Source organism: Chrysochloris asiatica, unplaced genomic scaffold, assembly GCF_000296735.1.
Source record: "Chrysochloris asiatica unplaced genomic scaffold, ChrAsi1.0 scaffold00099, whole genome shotgun sequence".
Lineage (NCBI taxonomy): Eukaryota > Metazoa > Chordata > Mammalia > Afrosoricida > Chrysochloridae > Chrysochloris > Chrysochloris asiatica.
The window spans coordinates 5,652,602-5,673,866 of record NW_006408617.1 but is presented as its reverse complement, the minus strand read 5'-3'; the positions used below and the strand labels follow the sequence as shown (position 1 = coordinate 5,673,866).

Below are 21,265 nucleotides of genomic sequence, written 5' to 3'. Positions count from 1 at the left end.
TCGGGTCCGACCCATAGCGACCCTGTACAGGGTTTCCGAGGGTGTAAATCTTTACGGGAGTAGAAAGCCTCATCTTTCTCCCGCGGAGCGGCTGGCGACCTTGTATAGGGTTTCCGTGGAGCGGCACGTGAGCTTGGGCCTCCAGCCTCGCGGTTCAAATCGACTTTGCTGTCCGTTGCATTAACCCACGCATATGTGTTTGTGTGATATAGATGAGATAATGAGATGACGACCAGATGACTATAGAAGGAAGACCAATGACTATAGGAGCACACGCATTGCTTCACTTACCCTCTGTAAAGCAGGCCTCGGGTTCAAGAGATTCTTCAGGTTCCACCTCAGGTTCTACTCCCTCAGCAGGTGCTCCTATATCAACTGTGCTGCCTTCAGATGAACTAGTAGTTGCATTTATCTTCTGAAAAGTAGAAAACCAACCCCCAGAAATAGTTTAAAATATTTTTCTTTAATCTATCATATAAAAATTAATCAGGCGTGCTCCCAAGTCTTCTGTATGCATTTCCTTGATCTGTAATTTAAGAATAACTTAAATGTATGCCAATCCACATTGGTAGAGGGTGCGGGTCACAAGATTAGATGCAGCACCATAGTGTATATATATATATACATATATATTTTTTTCCCCTTAAAATGTCATGAATGATTTTTAAGCCCATGAATGGAAATTTCAAAATAAAATCCTACAGAGAAACCTTGCATCATTTGTCAGAATCATATGATCCTTTGTACTTTCAATTTTGTATGTTAGTTTGCAAATGGTATATAAATATTTTATTCTAAAATTGTGACCCAACCAAGGAAAGCTGCACATGTGTATTTTCATGTCAAATAGCGAAAAGGTTTGATCAATGCACATAAACAGCAACAATCTAAATTTATCCACTTTTCTTTGACATGAAAACATATACTACCAGTTGTTATTAAACATCTTCCATAGATTTCTAATTTCAGAAAGAGCATTATTAGCTTTATAGCAAGAGCTGAAAGTTTGCATTCTCTTTGGCCAATGCACTCCTTTTTCCATTGTGCATTTGGAAACTACTTGGTACTTTGGCACTCTTACCTGTCCTATTAGTGCAGACAGAAATAAATCTCTGGCTGTTATTTTGTTTCCTTTAGCTTAAATCAAATGTTATCAAAAGAAAAAGTGAATAGAAAGAAATTTCTTCAAATCTTGAAACGGCAACCAACTCCAGCCAGGTCAGATCATTCTTGGGATCTGAATAAATAATGGGATCCCATCTTTAACCTGGTCTTAAAATGCTGCAGCAATGATGCAGGGCCAGGTGTGAGTGCCACACAAATCAGAGTAGTTTGGGCCACAGCATTCTTGGATCTGTTACAATGTTATTACCATTAATGCATAACATTAGGTAGTGGCTGAGCTGAAATAGCTACTTTATAAAGGGGATGAGGTAAGCACATGGTTAAAATGCACATTAAATTATGTTGAACGTTTACAAAATGGATACTGTAGTCAGTAGTGAAGATGTTCTACTCACAGTTAGCCTAGGATTAAATGATTTTCTTTAGGAAAATGGTGCCTTAATTTTATGGAAATAATCTATATAAAATATTTACTTTGCACAGTGGTGCTAATGAAGTAAAAATACTCATATGAAATGTATGAGATTTAAATTGTTTTTGCCTTATATGAATTAACAATGCAAATTATAAAAGCATAAATATCAGATACTTCTCCCTTCTTTGAACTAGTTTTAGTATTATTATTTCCAAAATAGTTAAATCAAAAGCCATATGACGTGCTTAAGGAATGTTGATTCTTTTTCTATTCATTGCATATATCAGAATATTAGACAAAATCATATTATTATTAAGAATGGAATATATTTTATTCTAAGATGAAATATCAAAGTGAAAAGATTTATTGAAAATGTTCTAAATTTTTAGATGTTTTCTAATTTCCTATTCTTTGTCTTTGGGTTATACTCTTTCTTAGACAAGCATAGCAATATTAATATGCATGTAATTGACTAAGAAATAAAGAAATTCATCTATTATTCGAATCCATCTGATTCACATGATGGTCTTATATAGAAGGAACCTGAAAATACTGATCTTGTCATTTGCAGGATGTTGTAACAACAGATAATCAGAAAAATTGAAATGTAATCACTCAGATACAGCTATAGACAACTCACAACATTCTTTTTTGAGTACTGATTCACAGTGCATACACAGATTAGGGAATGAGGGGGGGGTGGTGGTGTCCAAGAGAAAAAATAAGGATCTATATTGAAGTTCTGGTAGCGTAATGGTTATGAATCGGGTTGCTAACCTCAAGGTCGGCAGTTCGAAACTACCAGCTGTTTGGTGGGAGAAAGATGAGGTTTCTTCTCCCGTAAAGATTTACAGCCTCAGAAACCCTGTTTAGGGTCACTATGAGTCGGAACCAACTCCACGGTATTTAACAACAACAACAATATTGAAGTTGTTCCACATAATTAGGCTGGTGCTAGAAAACTTCTGTTTCAGAGCTTAGATCATAACAGAATAAATTCTAGATTTCAGAAGTGATTGTTAGGCAAAGTCACTAGACAACATATTCCAGGGACTTCAGTTCAAAATGTTCAGAATATCCCAGAGGATACCTGTAACACCCACTATTACTCCCCTACTGCCAAGTCTCTGGATTGCTAACAATTTAAATAATATTAAGACCTGGGTCATCTTAACCATTTCTTTTTTGACTCTTATTAAGCTTCTTCAGTAGTTCTAGATTTCTTATTTTCCTTCCCCATACTCAACCAACAACATGCATCCTACGTTGTTCATAATATCTATTGTGATTTATCACATATAAATTTTACTTTTGCTGAAATATGGGTTTATATTCATGTTGCAGGTGTATTAATTCTAGTCTCCCTGAAATGCTTGTAACCTCTTTGAGGGCAGGAATCATGCACTATAGGCCCTACGGGTAATAAACAAACTGCTCAGTACTTGTTGTTGTTGTTGTGAAGTGCCGTCGAGTCGGTTCCGACCCATAGCGACCCTGTACAGGGTTTCCGAGGGTGTAAATCTTTACGGGAGTAGAAAGCCTCATCTTTCTCCCGCGGAGCAGCTGGTAGTTTCGAACCGCTGACCTTAAGGTTCGCAGCCCGATTCGTAACCACTACGCTACCAGAGCAGCAGACTATATATGTTCCCTACATGCTTTTCATGTAGCACTGAACATAGATTGGAAGAATGAATATAGATTGAAAATCAGTAGTCTGTTTTCAATACATTCTTCAAAGGTAATGTGATTCACTGACTAGTTTGATTCAATATTAAAAAAATTTAAATGCCAACCAGAGGATGCTGTACCTTGGCTAAAAACACGGACTCTTTAAGTTCACCATTAATTACTTCTAACATCTCCTACATGGTACTTTCCTCATTCAAGGGAATGTAAATAACACTTTCTCTCATGTGGAAAGTAACACAATCCTTTGAGATCCTGAGTTGTGTAACCAATGAGCAATGCATCTTAGAATCAGGAGTACAAATTCAAAACTGTGCTCCCAATTATTCAGAATTGAGATGAGTCTATGGAATAAATTGGAGGTTAACCCAGCTGTTAAAATTACTTGAACAGCTTTACACTTCTGGTTAAGTGAATTGTTCCAATAGCAACTAATACCAAAACACTTTTGATGTTTTGTTGTTGTTAAGTGCCATTGAATCGGTTCTGACCCATAGTGACCCTGAGCAGGGTTTCTGAGACTGTAAATCTTTATGGGAGCAGAAAGCCTCATCTGTCTCCCACAGAGCAGCTGGTAGTTTCGAACTACTGACCTTGTGGTTCGTGGTCCAATTCGTAACCACTACGCTATCAGAGTTTAGATTACAAATAAAAAATAATCTATGTCTCATATTAATTCTCAAACACCAACCAATACAGTTTCTTCTTTTGACAAGAAAATGCTAATTTAATCATTTTACTGAAAGTCATACTGAGTCAGTAGCTAGAAGCTAGGTCTTCTGCATCTCATTCTGCCATTTTCACTAGGGAATTCCTTTGATGATTCATAAGCAAACCCAACCTTTATCACCTTAAAAACATTGAATAGACTAGATATGTAATTAATCATTGTAGACTCATGATAATGCTTGTGTTTTCTGTATTTCATGATTATTTGCTTCAGTGCTAATTCAAATTACATTCATAATTCTCTTATATAGGGTTGAGTTAATACACATTAAAATATTTCAGGAAAAAATGTTTACTAGCAATAATCTTAAATTCCAGGCAAGAGATTTAGATTTATAAAAGCCTTTCCTGACAACATCAATTAACCTTTCTTAAAATAACATGAGGCAGCCATCATTGTACTGAGAAATATGTTATCCAAAAAATTAACATATGTGGAGTAGAAAGAATGTCAAGTGAATTAAGTTAGGGATATATATTCAGCTTTAGATAGTTACAATTACAATCAATCCCAACTGCAGTGCAAATTCACCAATTAGAACTGTCAGCTATACATTATTTTATGGAAATATTAGAACTCATGTGCTTAAAAAATAATTTCCCAATGGAGGTTTTATCCAAATGGCCCAATCTGGGCACCATTCATTGAGATTGCCACATGAATAAAAAGCCAAATTATGAACTGATTAGAAATGGAGCTAATCTGACAACTTCTGTACTTTCCTTTTTGTAAAAATTTGGATGCCTAGGTTTCCTTTGTATTACATGTACTTACTTACTAGGAAACAAGTGAACTGAATAATATTGTTAGAGCCTAACAATATATGGACTAACAAAATATAAAACCTAACAAAATATGGACTCTGATATTAGGACATTTAAAAATATTAAACAGAATGCCATACTATTATTTACTGTGAACAGCACTGTCAGGAGAATTGAAAAGTGTATTTTGGTGGCAATATCTCAATATAGGACCCTTCCCATTGAATATCTATCTGCCAAGATACTTTTGAAATGCGGAATAATTATAATCATACAATTTAAGCAGAGCAGAATCATACTTAAGCATCTAGTAAATAATCAGCTAGGTACACATTTCCTGTACTCTGTATAATTTAGTATATTATTTTGGGGGGTAGACAATATATTTGAGGGAGGCTCAGAAATCTATTCTGGGAAACTGGAAACATGAAGATTGATACCTAAGGATGCCAATTTAACTGAATTCTTGCTTAATGTGTGCTCCCTCACACTTTCTTCAGCTAACTTTCCTAGATGCATCAATCAGGAAAGATACCTGAACGTTCTGCTTCCTCACCATTTATACACAACACTTTGGAAAATGGGCTACTGAGAGAATAAGGAAATTAACCTGGCTCTTTACAAGAAGCTGGGGAGGAAAAAAACCAAGATGGTGGGTCAGGTAGAAGTGTAGTGAGGAGCTCCATCAGCAACAACACAGAATACTGGACCAAGCAGGCTCAGGGGATGGTCCCAGAACTCTGAATCACATATAAAGGTATATTTAGAAAGTTGGAAGGCTTACAACCAGTGGAATTTGTAGCAGAATCAAGAAATCAAGTGCTTTCTAATCTAAGGCACTCAGCTGCTTCCTGACAGGCCATCTTGGGTGAGACTAAATAGGGGACGGATCAGAGTAGCCACAACGTCTGACAGAACCACGGAGATAAAGATGTGGACATTATTTTTTATGTATCTGTTCATTGGTCTCTTGCTGTCTGAGCACCTCTATTCTTGTGACTAGAGGGGGTGCCTGAGAAAGTGGCCACCCCACCCTCACTCTGGGAGGGTTCTATTGCGAATGTGCACAGATCTCCTCAAAATTTAAAGGGACAGTGAAAAACAGTCACAGCTGGCCCTGAACTGTTTATCACTAGGAAAAAGGCCGGAAGGGGGATTGTGGAGCAGGAAGAGGCCGACTAAAGGAAACAGGCCAAAAATTAAATCCTGAGTTATGTCATAACAACCAACAGAGGCATCTTGAAGTTTCTCTGGACGAAGAGTGAAAAGGGAAGCCCAACTCCTGATCACATCTACCTGGAGGCAATCATAAAGCATAAAAAATACCAAAACACACACCCATCTAAGTATTAAGGCCACAGATAACTACTAAATATACCCCAAACCCAGAAACAAATGACCATATCAGTACATGTCCAGAAACAAGATAAAATGACTTAGATAAATGAGCTGGAGGTAGACCTACACTCCATTCTGGAAGGAGGGCAGGCTTGGAAATGCCTGAGAAGGAATTCAGAAAAATGATTATAAAATGAATCAAAACAATTTACAATGGAGTTAAGAAAAATAAGGAAGAAGTCAGTAGAGTGTTATAGGAACAATCAAATAAGATAGATATAGCATTGGAAACAATTCAAAACCTAAAGAAAGAGGTCCAAATGATTAATAATAGAATATCAGAAATAGACAATACACGAAAGGGCTAAGGTGTAGAATTGAAGAGATGGAAGCCAGAATTAGTGAGCTGGAAGATAAATCTCTTAATACTAGTAGGGTAGAAGAACAAGCAGAAAAAAGGATTTAAAAAAATTTGAAGAAGATCTAAGATCCATGTTAGACAACATGAAGAGGAATAAATTAAGAATTATTGGCATTCCAGAACAGAAAGAATCACACAAGTCCACAGAAGAGATAGTTGAAGGTTTCCGGAATAAAATTTCCCTAACATCCTGAAAGGCAAAAAGATAGCATTCAAGAAACTCAACAAACCCCAAGAAGTATAGACTCTAAAAGAAAATCACCAAGACATATCGTAATCAAACTCCCCAAAATCAAAGATATGGACAGAATCCTGAAAGCAGCTAAGGAAAAGAGAAGTGTAACATACAAAGGAAAACAAATCAGATTAAGCTCGGATCTCTCAACAGATGCCATGCAAGCAAGAGGGCTATGGGGAAACATAGATAAAACCCTGAAAGAAAAAACTGCCAACCAAGAATCCTTTACCCAGCAAAGCTGTCAATCAAATATGATGGTATAATCAAAACATTCCAGGATAAACAGGAGCTCTGGTAGCAAGTGGTTATGAATCGGGCTGCGAAACTTAAGGTCAGAAGTTCGAAGCCATCAGCTGTTACGTGGGAGAAAGTTGAGGGTTTCTGCACTTGGAAACCCTGTACAGGCTTACTATGAGTCGAAACTGACTCCACAGCACATAACCAAAGGTATTTTGCCAAAGCCAAACCTGCAATGAAAAACATCCTAAAAGGAGTTCTGTGGACTGAGAACCAACAAGAAAAGAGATTGATGTACATGGCAGCATCACTCAGAACTCAATCGACAAATGGAAGAGTTGAGAACAGAATAAAACTATAAGAACCAATTCAGAGGATCTGGGAGGTCTGTCTATAATCTAAACAATTACAATGTGAAAGAAGGTAAACACAGAGGAAGAGATCCAGGTGGTATTATAGGATAAAACAGACTGTCTTAAAGGTCAGGTGGATTATAGGATAAAACAGACTGTCTTAAAGGTCAGCAGTTTGAAACTACCAGCCGTTCCGTGGGAGAAAGATGAGGCTTTCTGCTCCTGTGAAGATTTACAGCCTCGGAAACCCTGTGCAGGGTCACTAAGAGTTGGAACCGACTCCATGGTACTTAACAACAGCAAACAAACGGAGGGAAAAGTTAATGGAATATAGGTAACCACAATGGTGGGGTGGGGTGGATGGTTTAGAGGGAGGTAGAGGGAGACTACAGTATAGCACAGGGTAAGGGCAGACACATCATAGTTCGGATGTTGGGGAGGGCAATACAAGAAGGAGGAGGAGGTGGAAGAACAAGGTAGATAGGTAAATATTGAGTCAGGCTTGCATGGGCTAAGTGGGAGAGAAGTAAATAGTGATGCACACTCCAGAGAAGCAGTGACAACAGAGATGGAGGCAGAGAGGGGGACATGGGGTGGGGGGAACGGCGGAGGACTCTAGATTCATGGGAAGACAGGGACTAAGAGCTGGAGGGCAGGAGGCAGACTTGCAGAATGTGCCCTTTGGTGGTGTAAATTATTCTATATGCCTGAGTGTTTAAAAAAATAATAAAAAGAGATCTAAAGTGAATAGCGAGAAATACTGTTAACTGATGGTACATGGAGAGGATTATAATCATTATGCTGAAACAAGTTGTAAAAGTGATGATCTGCCCTGTAAACCTTCACTCAATCTACAATAAAAACTTAAAGAAAAAAACAAAACAAAACAAAAAACAAAGAAGCTGGAGAAAAAAAATCATTATACCAAGCTTTCCTGAAAAATTAATGCATGAGGGAAAAGTCTCTCAAGTCCTTGCATATAAGTGTATATGCATTTATGTAAGCAATAATACATATAATTATGCAGAATGCATCAAGAAAAGATGGAAGGAATACACAGAGTCATTGTACCAAAAGGAAATTGTTAATGCTCAACCATTTCAAGAGATACCATATGAACAAGAGCCAATGATACTCAGAGAGGAAGCCCAAAGTGCATTTAAAGAAGTGGCAAAGAACAAGGCACCAGGAATTGATGGAATAAAAATTGAAATCTTTTAGGAAAGTGAGACGGCACAGGAGGCACTCACTCATCTCTGCCAAGAAATTTGGAAGACAATTGTCTGGCCGACTGATTGGAAGAGATCGATGTTTATGCCCATTCCAAAGAGAGGTGACCCAACAGAATGCGGAAATCATCGGACAATCTCTTTGATATCTCAAGCGAGCAAAGTTTTGCTAAAGGTAATACAGAAACGGCTACAATCATACATTGACAGAGAACTTCCAGAGGTTCAAGCTGGATTCAGAAGAGGCCGTGGAACAAGAGATATCATTGCTGATATCCGATGGATCTTGGCTGAAAGCAGAGAATATCAGAAGGATGTTTACCTGTGCTTTATTGACTATGCAAAGGCTTTCGACTGTGTGGATCATGACAAGCTATGGACAACATTGAGAAGTATGAGTATTCCAGAACACTTAATTGTACTTCTAAGAAATCTGAACCTAGATCAAGAAGCAGTTGTTCGAACAGAACATGGGAACACTGAATGTTTTAAAATTGGGAAAGGTGTGAGACAGGGTTGTATTCTTTCACCATACTTATTCAACCTGTATGCTGAGCAAATAATACGAGAAGCTGGGTTCTATGAAGAAAAACGTGGCATCAGGATTGGAGGAAGACTCATTAACAACCTGCGATATGCAGATGATACAACCTTGATCGCTGAAAGTGAAGAGGACTTGAAACACTTACTTATGAAGATTAAAGAGCACAGCCTTCGATATGGATTACATCTCAATGTCAAGAAAACAAAAATCCTCACCACTGAACCAATAAACAACATTCTTATCAATGGAGAAACGATTGAAGTTGTCAAGGACTTCATTCTTCTTGGATCAACTATCAACACTCGCGGAAGTAGCAGTCAAGAGATCAGACAACGTATTGCACTGGGCAAATCTGCTGCACAGGAAATTTTTAAAGTATTGAAGAGCAGAGATGTCAGCTTGAGGACTAAGGTGTGCCTGACCCAGGCCATGGTGTTTTCAATAGCCTCATATGGATGCGAAAGCTGGACAGTGAATAAGGAAGATCGTAAAAGAATTGATGCCTTTGAATTGTGGTGTAGGAGGAGAATACTGAAAGTGCCATAGACTGCCAAAAGAACCAATAGATCTGTTTTGGTAGAAGTGGAGCCAGAGTGCTCCTTGGAGGCCAGGATGGCTAAGCTTCGTCTCTCCTACTTTGGACATATTGTCTGGAGGGAACAGTCGTTGGAGAAGGATGTCATGCTGGGTAGGGTGGAGGGTCAGAGAAAAAGAGGAAGACCCCCAACGAGATGGATCAGCCAGGTGGCATCATTGATGGACTCAAGTGTGGCAGCGGTAGTGAGGTTGGCCCAGGATGGGACATTGCTTCGTTCTGCTGTGCATGGGGTCGCTATGAGTCGGTTCCGACTCGATGGCACCTGACAACAACAAGCAATAATACACCTGAATTGATTTTATGTGAGACCATTCCATTAATATACAAGGCATTATCTTTCATGTATCTATTAAACCAATGATTGAATATATTGCTCCTAATATTAAAAAATGGAATGATCACTACTTGTTCCTAAAAGCCAAATATGCTTATGTGGAAGTTTTAGTACCATAAGTTTATGACAACATATTCATGAACCTTTTTTTTTAAAAAAAAAACAACTAATTATATTGGATTGGAGACTTCAGTTAACATATCTGTGTTCTAAGCTGAGGTTTCAACATCAGGGTAATAATGGTCAAATGGAAGTCTACAGAAAAGGGATACCCTCGGATGTAATTGGAAGCTCTTCATTTTACAAACACCAAGGGAACAACGGCCCATAATATTCTCTTCCTTTGTAGGAGTCTGCAGTGCACAGTACCATGTATTTAACTATAGATATAATAATCTCTTTATCATACTGAAAATCATATATAAGTATAATTTATATATTTAAATAATATTTTTCAGGAAGAAGCTTCCCAGCAAGTCTGGATGAAATAGAGGCAACAAAGAAAAAAAGAAAAGGCCATTAGGATGAAGAAAGTAGAATGCAGACCTATAAGCCTAGCTATAAGTCTGGAGTCCTGGTGTGGCACTCTAGGATAAGCACTAGGCTGCAAGGTTGATTTGAACCGTAAGGCCAGCAGTTTAAACTCACCAGCTGCTTCTTGGAAACCCTAACAGGGTCACTATCTGTTGCAAGTGACTTGACAGCACTTAACAATAACAACATCTATAAGTCTATCTTCTTTTTTCTTTTTTTGTATGTTTATAAAAGGCATTTATTCCCATTTGGGGAAATTTGGGGAAAATATTAACAGAATCTCTAAGAATACTCTAAATGCAAAATATTTCTCATTGATTGCTAAATAAAAGGATGACAAAATCTTTTAATTGAGGCAGATAAAAATTGAGTCTATGCTGCTAGCAGTGAAAACACAAGCTTACTAATTCATTTACATAGCACTTAACAACACAACATTACTATTAAAACAATCTTGAGGAAGTTTGCATCTGAAGAAGAGATAGCTTGAATTTGCAGACTACTCTTCAGGAAATTAACTATGATGATGAAACAATTACCAATGAAGTACATTCTTTGGGGGAGAAATACTTTAAGTGGGGGTGGGAGATGACATTGGTGGTAAGAAAACTTTACTGTAATTTTTTCAAGTAGCTACACTTTACCTTGAGGCCTCAGCATGTTCAAAATTCCTTAAAGGTAAATGGAAATTAAAAAAAAATCCATAAAGGCATGCATAATTTCTTTTCATTGCATATAACATCTATTAAAATATATGGTAAGAACATTAGCAACTAACTAATTAAAAAAAAAAAAAAAGTTAGGGTTGTCAGACTTGCCTGACCATGCTTATATGACTCAGCGTAAGAGCAGCTGTGCATTTCTACTTTACTGCCAATGGATGGGCAAGGAACATAGCTGAGTAACATGCAGGCCAGTCAAATTCATTTAGAAACTGATCGTGTTTATACATGTATAACTTGCTTGGGTAACCTGGGCAAAAGTGATGGCACGGGTCTCTGACTGGTTAAAAACCACCAGAGCTGCAATCTTGATGGCTCCAGCTTGATTACCCCTGTGAGAAGTAAGAATGGTAAGCAGTGAAGGTCACCATATAGTACTACCAGATTTCAATGCGAAAAATAATCATTCAAGCTTGGTGGCAACATGATTACGTTTTTTGGGGTTTTTTTTGTTTTTTGTTTTTTTTGTTTTTTTTAAATCAGTCCCTAGAAATCACAAAGTATAAAATGAATTACACTGAAAACAGTGAAAATAACATAAAAGTTCAAGAATACACAACTAATGCATGCATTTAAAATAACATACTCTGAAGCCTCCACAAAAATCTACATAAAAAAAAAATTACACAAATTTAGCAAAGATATAGAAGAGGGTTTAGTTCAGACACCTAACAAACTCTGGGTGTATCCCGGTAGTCTTCCTTATAACGAGGTGTATATTTAGGCTTTCCAACAATGACAAAAAGTTTTCTCTATTTTTTCTTATTTTTGAAAAGCACTTAGAAAAGAACAGCATTTCTAAATACTCTGCAGATGATTCTTTAAAATAGAAGTCTCCTAATGCATCAATTGAGAAAACAACCACACAAAAATGACTAGACTTAAATCTCAGAAGATATTTCAGTTGGAAGTGTTGGACATTCTTGGATAATTGTTTCATTTTTTCTCCCTAGTATAGACCTACCATGTAGATACAGAAAGACTAAAATCTATCACCTCAATCTTCTATAATTTTATGAATTTTTATTTTAAAATTCATATAAATCCATAGTTTAAAAATTCTTCGAATAATAAACTTTGTTAATGTTAAGGTAATTTCTACAGTGGGAGGGTCTTGAAGTACTGGTGTAACTGTGGGTTAATGCGCTGTCCTGCAAAGTTGGTTTGAACCTCAAGGTCAATGGTTCAAGCCCACCAGTTGTTCCTCAGAAACCCTGTGTATGGTCACTATGGCTCAGAACTGACTCAGTGGCACTTCACAACAACAGGAACAACATCAGCTTAAAGAATACATTAATTCTGTACAATCCCAATAGTCAGATTCATTGCCTACTACTTATTTCAAAATAGAAGTCAAAGTTGTTTTTTTAAAGAAGCTTAATGGCAATAAAAGCACCTAGAAGATAGTCTGGGTTTCCCTATTATTAACTACACTTCTCTAGATGTCCCTTCTATGCTAAACATAATGGTTTGAGGTGGGTCAAAATATATGTACTTTTGGAAAAAGATTGAGGGGATTCTTAGGCTTTACAATTTCTAAAAAGAAAAAAGACGGGATGTCGAGTTTGTCACACCTCAAAAAAGTATTCCAAAGACTAAACTGATTTAAATGCCAACATTGAATTTTTCACAATTCATCCTTAGTTCATATTAAATTCTAAAATTAAACATATATAAAAAGTGACTTGCCTTACTACAAGGAAAACATCCATTATTGGGGATAGAGCCAAAACAATGAAAAAGAAAAACCATTTAAATTCTAGTAACCCAATTTTACTTACTAAAGACTGGCTTCAGTTTCTCATAGTATACAACTTCAGAAATCAGGCCCCACACTTTTAGCGTAGCTCAACCAACTATGCATATATTAAATTTTCTTAACCAGGTCTTGAGATTTTAATCAATGTTTAAATGATGGTCTAGTTATTAAAAACCTGAATTCAATTAACTTCAGTAATTCTTTGTCCCAGACTATAAAGATTTTATTATTTTCCCTCTGAATCTCATCAGTTATTTTATAAAACTAAGAGCTTTGATCCTTCTATTTATATCCTAATTTATATTAATACCTATATTTGAAGTCTGTCCAGATGTCATGTTTAACAGTTACTTCAACTTAATCAGACACTGAATTATCTACTTAGTAAACCACAAAGAATAGACAACAGCATATTCTTTAATAAATTAATGGAATAAATATAGGAAAGCAGATTGAAATAATAAGGTCTTCTTCTTATAAAACAATATTTAGTCTTATAATTTGTTAACTGATCTCTGTTTTCCTGAGACTTTGTCATTGTGCTTAAATTTTATTCTTTTGTGCCCATATCTTCCCCCAAATATCTTTCTTAGAATAAAAGCAGCAGTAAATGTTTCAGCCTTCCCTATAATGAAATCACGTGATTGGATGGATGCATCTTTGTTTTTTATTAGATCACTTTTGCTTATTTCTGCTAGTTTTATCATGGGAAATAGTGTCTTCATTTTGTATATTAAGCAACTAAGCATTAAGGTTTTAAATTTCTTTTACTCCAACTCTGTATTTGTTAACCTATAAACAGAGCAAAAGCAGAGTTATAAACAGAGTTCTTGTATTCATGCTCATCTTATAAATTAAAAAAAATATTTTAAACTACCAATGCTTACTACAAGTTGGACAATTCTCAATTTCATATAATATAATGTTTCTAGTTTGTTTAAGCAGCATGCACTGAGCTCAATAGGGTTAAAAATTAATTTCAGAGTGATTTCTCATCACTATCTTATTTTCTTTTCAAAATTATTTACATTAAGAAACACAAAAAATGCATATATCAAGCCAAGATCTCAATCAGATATTCCACTAACAAATATGATTGTTTAAACAAAATAAAAGCACATTTTATGAAACACTTTTCAAGAGTCAAGAATTTTATAAACTTAGAGAACTACCTTTCCATCAGTATATTTCAAGTATATACAAAAACCACCATTGAGAAAAAAAATTACAAAGAACTGAATAAACTGATGGATTTTTCAGAATTAAATTGTTTAAAAGACATTGTATCAATTTGCATGTTAACATTATCCATTTCAAAATGGTACATATTTGAAAAACATCAGTGTGTTACTTGTCTACCTCTATCCTAATCTAATACAGAAAATTCCTTAATAGATGTTTCCTATTTTCTTAATGAAAGAAAACAATTGGAAAACAGACTGATAATTTTAAAGCAACAGAAATACATAATCCCATTATGTCTTTTTATTTTAAAATACCTACCTCTTTACTTTCTTCCATGTCTGACTCACTGCTGAATTCTTCAGTATTTAGATTTTCAAAGTCAGATTCTCCAACAGCAATAGGTACAGTCACAGTGAGGCTGGGGTTGTTTATGAATGACATGTAATCACTTTCATCCACAACATATTTTTCTACACTACTGCCTATGCCACTGGTCGTTCCATTTCCATCTTTGAGATAGTTGAGGTCTTTGCTTATTTCTACAGTGGTATGATTGGAAATGCAGCTGTCTTTCTTATTATTTAGGTCTTCAAGAGGTTTAATTTCTTCTAAACCTTTTTGTTTTCTAACAAAGGCTTTCTGAATAAATTCATGGATTTTTCTTTTAACATAATCGATTCCTTTCTGCATCCTTCCCACAGCAATTTGGAGATTGTTCATTTCATTATCATCATCAGTGGCAGCAAGATTGTCAGAACTAAATGAACTCAAGAGTAAGGCCAGGAAAAGGTTCAGAACCTAAAACACATAAGAATTTATGTGGTCAAAACACTTTTGTTTAATTGTTAATGACTATACATGTTTTAAAACAGTTCCTACATCTTATTTTTTTATTAACAGGTATTTCTTGTAGTTAGCATTATAGGATAAGCACTGAACTGCAGGTCGTCAGTTAAAATTCACCAGCCGTTCCTCAGGAACCCTATAGGGTCGCTATGGGTTGGAGTCAATTCAACAGCATTTTACAGCAACAATAACGTCTTTATATTAGTTTTTCTAGCATAGTGGTTACGAATATGGCTGTGAACTGCAGGGTCAGCAGTTCGAAACTATCAGCTGCTCTGTGGGAGAAAGATGAGGCTTTCTGCTCCCGTAAAGATTTACAGCTTTGGAAACCCTGTTCAGGGTCGCTATGGGTCGGAACCAACTCGACAGCACTTTACAACAACAATAAAGCAGGAGAAAAAAATCTAGATCAAAAGTCCAAATTTTTGATTCATATAATCATGGCCATCATGATTATACCTCCATTGGAGAGACAACAAAAATGGTAGCTGTATGATCAGCACTGGACTGTGAACCACAAGGTAAGTGGTTCAAACCCACCAGCTGCTCCTCAGAATCCCTATATAGGGTCACTAAGAGTCACAACCAACCCAGCCACACTTAACAATAACAACAACATTGAAGTAAATTTTGAACTAAGGATTGTGGAGTCAAGTCATTGTTATGAATTCCTGGTGTGGCACTGTAGGCTCAGCACTGGGCTGAGAACCACAAGGTCATAAATTCAAACCTACCAGACGCTCCTCAGAAAACCTATACAGAGTTGCTATGAATCGGAACAGACTCGATCTTGCTTAACAACAACAATGACAAATAATGTAAATATTGAGCTAAAAATTGCAGAGTCAAATCATGGAGTAGACTCTAATAGCTTTAAAAATTAGATCTCGTAAACAGACCCTATGGTATAAATGAATATGAAGATTAGTAACTTTGAATCCACTGCATGTTCTTAAAGGGTGGTGATTTATGAAGCAATCAGGCATTGAGCAAAAGACTTAGTCAAACACTATTTTTAAGATTTGATTAAACTTTCTATTGAGTTTTTAATATATAGTAGTTCTTTTGCCAAATATTTTACAAAATTATATAATTACTTCTCTAAAACAATCCAATAAGGCAAGAATTATTATCATCATCTATAGATGAAAACACTGAGGCTACTAAATAGTTTAATCATCTTGTCCAAGATCCAAGCTAATAAGTAGAGATGCCATTATATATATATATATATATAGTGCTTCAGGTGAAAGTTTGCAGAGCAAATCAGTTTTCCCAATCACTAATTTCATGCACAGTATCCTTTTTTTTTAATAGTAAAATTCTGGAGTCTTTGTTTATGATTGCTATGTTAGCAGGGTTAATGAAGAAACAATGTTTTACATTTATAACTAATATTTCTTTTCTCTAAACTACTACTACATTTACAGTTAGTTTATATTAGTTCTATACTTGCTTCTATGATCTATTATGAATTAATTACTTGATCCAATGTTATTCCATCATCAAGGTAAAATAAATATTCCGTAAACAAATTAAGGAAGCAGAGTGCCACATTTTCTTCCCATTGAAGAACTGGTATGTATCACATGCTGACTTTTGACTTGATAGTTAAGCACTTAGCCTCTGTGCTACCAGGGCTCCTTATAATACCCATTACCCAGTGCCATCAAGCCAATTCTGACTCACAGAAACCCCATGGAGGGTCTCTAAACTAAGTCTTTATGGGAGCAGACTGCCTCATCTTTCTCTTGTGGAACAGCTGGTGGGATTGAATCTCTGACCTTGTGGTTAGCAGTTCAATGCCTAACCCACAGTGCCACCAAACTTCCTTTATATGTTAGTGATGTCAAGTTGGTACTAACTCATAGTGACCCTGTATTGGGTTTCTGAGAATCAGCTGACGGGTTTGAATTATGGATCTTGTGGTTCACAGTTCAGTGTTGCTCTTATAACGCTACACCAGGAATCCTACATACCTATTGCTGTTGGTAAGTGCCATCCAATTAGCTCCAAGTCAAGGTGACCCTGTACAGATTTCTGAGGAATAGTTGGTGGATTTGTACTACTGAGCTTGCAGTTCAAAAAGACCTTGCGGTCCAGTGCAATATCATTAGAATAGCTAAAATTCAAAAAAATTAACAAAACTGACAATGATAGGGATGTGGAATAACAGGAACTCTCATTAATTGCTAAGAATGCCAACTGATACAAACACTTTGGAATAGTTTGACAGCTGCCTACAAAGTTAATCATAAGCTTGGGACACAGCTTGGAACACAGCTACCTGGCGAATTGATTGGACAAGATCCATATTTGTGCCTATTCCAAAGAAAGGTGATCTATTGCAATGTAGAAACCCTTGTAAAAGATCGTCTATATCACACACAAGTGAAATTTTGTTCAACATATTTAAAAAATGATTGCAACTGTACATCGACAGAGAACTGCCAGAAATTCAAGCTGGATTCAGAACAGGACACAGAATGAGCGATATCATTGTTGAAATCAGATGGATTTTGGCTGAAAGGAGAGAATACCAGAAAGATATTTACTTGTGTTTTATTGATTATGCAAAGGTTTTCATTTCAACTACGTGAATAATAACAAACTATAGATAAAACATTGCAAAGAATGGGAATTCTAGAACACTTAATTGTGCTCATTGATGAAACTTGTCAAAACTCAATTGGCCATAGTTATATGAGTTTATTTCTGGACTCTCAATTCTATTGTTTTGTTCTATGTGACTGTTATTATGCTAATACCAGTCTATTCTGGTAGCCTAGTGGTTATGAATTGGGCTGCTAACATCAAGGTCAGCAGTTCGAAACTACGAGCTGTTCTATGGGAGAAAGACGAGGCTTTCAGCTCCCATAAAGATTTATAGCCTAGGAACCCCTGTAAAGGGTCACTATGAGTCAGAACCGGCTCCACAGTACTTAACAACAACAACAACCAGACTGTTCTGATTACTGTAGCTTTGTTTTATGTTTTGAAATTAGGACATGCAAGTATTAAGCACAGAGCTTCTGTTTAAGGGTGATGAAAAAATTTGGAAACACATAGTGGTGATGATTATACAACATGATGAATGTAATTGAATTGTACATGTAAAATATAGCAATCTTTTTATTTTAATATTTATACATTTAATATTTTATAAATTTTTATTTTAGTATATTTTTAAAAATAGGTTAGAACTATCTAATCTGATTAGATAACCAAACAGAAAGAAATCTGGAAATTAATGGAAATAAAATGAAACCCTTTTGCTTTTATTTTTTTCTTTTCTCTTCCTTTTTGGGATTGGAGGTTAATTTTTATAGGAATGGAAATTATGTCAGTAAATTCCATAATTCAAAATACTGGTTATGTAGCTCTTGTTCTGTTTCACTAGTATGTGACCTAATCAGTCAACTTAGCATAAGGACTTTATATTTGAGGTATAAGAACCTGATACTTTTCACAGAGACTATTGTTCTCTGCTCCCACAATATTGAGTATGCTGCTAATAATACATAATAGTACATGTAACTAACATGTACATATAATAGGTAGATCCTGAGCTGTCCCACTTTAGGGGGTTACCTACCATTTATACCAAGTTATATCTTTCTTATATTTCACTTAAATAGTTAAAGCCTGGACTCCTTGGCAAAGCCTTCCCCAAATATTCTTGACATTAAAAAACAGTATTTCTGGGAGGCAGGGCTTGATGGCAGTTAGGTAGAGGTGAACTGAAGTTTGCCATCAGTCAGCCACTCCACAGAATACCAGGCAAAGCAGATCCAGGGCAGAGCTCCAAAACTTGGAACCACATAGCTAGGAATATTTTAAAAGTCTGAAGTCTTATAGCTACTAGAACTTGAAGCTGAAGTTAAGAAATCAGCCGGGCTCTGAGGCCTGGAGCTGACATCTTGGGTGAGACCAATGGCAAGACCAAGTGGGGGAGCAGAAACACCAGGGGAAAATGCCACAGGAACCTTGGAATAAAAGTGGACAAAACACTTTGTCAGTTTTGCTTTGTTCTGATTTTCTTGTTTTGTTGTTGTTGTTTGTTATCTGTTCAGCATAAACAGCCTAATAGATAAAGTCAGTAATGCCCAAAGGAATTTACACATATAATGCAATCCAGATCCAGATTCCAACAACATTCTTCAAAGAGATGGAAAAAACAGTTACAAACTTTATATGGAAAGGAAAGAGACCCAGGATAAGCAAAGTACTGCTTAAAAAGAAGAATAAGGTTGGAAACCTTTCACTCCCCAACTTCAAAATTTACTACACAGCTACAGTGCTCAAAACAGCCTGGTACTGGTACAATGAAAGATACATAGATCAATGGAACAGAATTGAGAATCCAGAAATTAACCCATCTACATACAGACAACTAATTCTTGACAAAATTCCTAAATATATTGCATGGAGAGGTGATAATTTCTTCAACAAATGGTGCTGGCAGAACTGGAAAGTGATATGCAAAAGATTGAAACAAGACCTTAACCTCACACCTTATACAAAAACCAACTCAACATGGATTAAAGACCTAAATGTGCATCCCAGAATTATGAAGGCCATCAATGAAAAAATAGGGACAAATGTGAAGGCACTAATTCAGGGAATACACAGACTACCAAACATTTTGAAAACTACACAAACAAAAGTAGACAAAATAGATGAAAATTAAAAACTTTTGTGCATCAAAAGACTTCATCTTTATTATTACATATAAAGATGGACATTATCTCATGACTAAAGGGACAATTAAACAAGATGACATAACCATAATAAACATCTATGCTCCCAATGAAAGAGCTCCAAAATATATAAAGCAAACCCTAATAGATTTGAAGAAAGAAATAGATGAATCTACAATAATAGTGGGTGATTTTAATATACCACTTTAAAAAATGGATAGAACAACCAGAAAGAAACTTGACAAAGACACAGAAGAACTAAACAACACAATCAGCCAACTGGACCTCATAGATGTGTACAGAGCATTCAACCCAACAACTGCAAGATACACATTCTATTACAGTACATATGAAACATTCTCCAGAATAGACCATGTCTTAGGTCACAAAACAAATCTCCAGAAATTTACAAATATCAAAATGCTACAAAGAATCTTCTCAGACCACAATGCTATCAAATTAGAAATCAACAATAGGAAGACCAAGGAAATAAAGTCAAATACATAGAAACCGAATAGCACCCTGCTGATAAGCAACTGGGTAGTAGAAGAAATTAAATGTGAATTCACAAAGTTCTTAGAAACAAATGAGAATGAAAACACAACATAGCAAAATCTTTGGGACACAGCAAAAGCAGTGCTGAGAGGACAATGTATTGTAATAAACACACACATCAAAAAAAAAAGAAAGAAAGAACCAAAATTAACACATTAACCCAGCATCTACAACAATTAGAAACAAACCAACACAGGGAACCTACAGTCACCAAAACAAAAGAAAAAACAAAGATTAGAGCAGAAATAAATGAGATAGAAAACAGAAAAACTATAGAAAGAATTAACAGGACAAGAAGCTGATTCTTTGAAAGAATTAACAAAATTGACAGACCACTGGCAAACCTAACAAAAGAAAAGAAGGAGAAGATATAAATTGCACACGTTAGAAACCACATGGGCTATGCCACAATGAAACCAAAGGATAATAACAGAAGACTATGAAGAGTTGTACTCCAACAAATTTTAAAACTTAGAAGAGATGGATACATTTTTAGATAAACACGACCTACCTAAACTTATACACAGCAAAGTAGAAAACATGAATAGAACCATAAAAAATGAGAAATTGATCAGGTCATCAAAAGACTCCCAACCAAAAATGTCCAGGCTCAGATGGCTTCACTGGTGAGTTCTACCACACATTCAGAGAAGAGCTGTCACCAATTCTACTCAAATTATTCCAGAAGATAGAGGAGGATGGAAAACTACCAAATACATTTTATGAAGCAAGCATAACCCTTATACAAAAACCAGGGAAGGACATCACTAAGAAAGAATATTACAGACCAATATCCCTCATGAACATAGATGCAAAAATTCTCAACAAAATCCTAGCCAACAGAATCCATCAGCACATCAAAAAGATAATACATCATGATCAAGTGGGATTCATATCAGGGATGCAAGGAAGGTTCAACATTAGAAAAATGATCAACATTATCCACCATATA

At 35.9% G+C, this 21,265-nt stretch overlaps 1 protein-coding gene across 1 annotated transcript in view; it reads right to left on the bottom strand.

Annotated features, from left to right (window-relative positions):
• The window catches only part of SCN2A (sodium channel, voltage-gated, type II, alpha subunit), a 213,296-nt gene that overhangs the window by 30,798 nt on the left and 161,233 nt on the right, over positions 1–21,265 (bottom strand). The window contains exons 16-17 of the mRNA XM_006867032.1: positions 14,531–15,010; positions 292–415 (exon numbers count right to left, since the gene is read on the bottom strand). Of these exons, the coding sequence (XP_006867094.1) occupies positions 292–415; positions 14,531–15,010 (604 nt within the window). The remainder of the gene's footprint in view (positions 1–291; positions 416–14,530; positions 15,011–21,265) is intronic.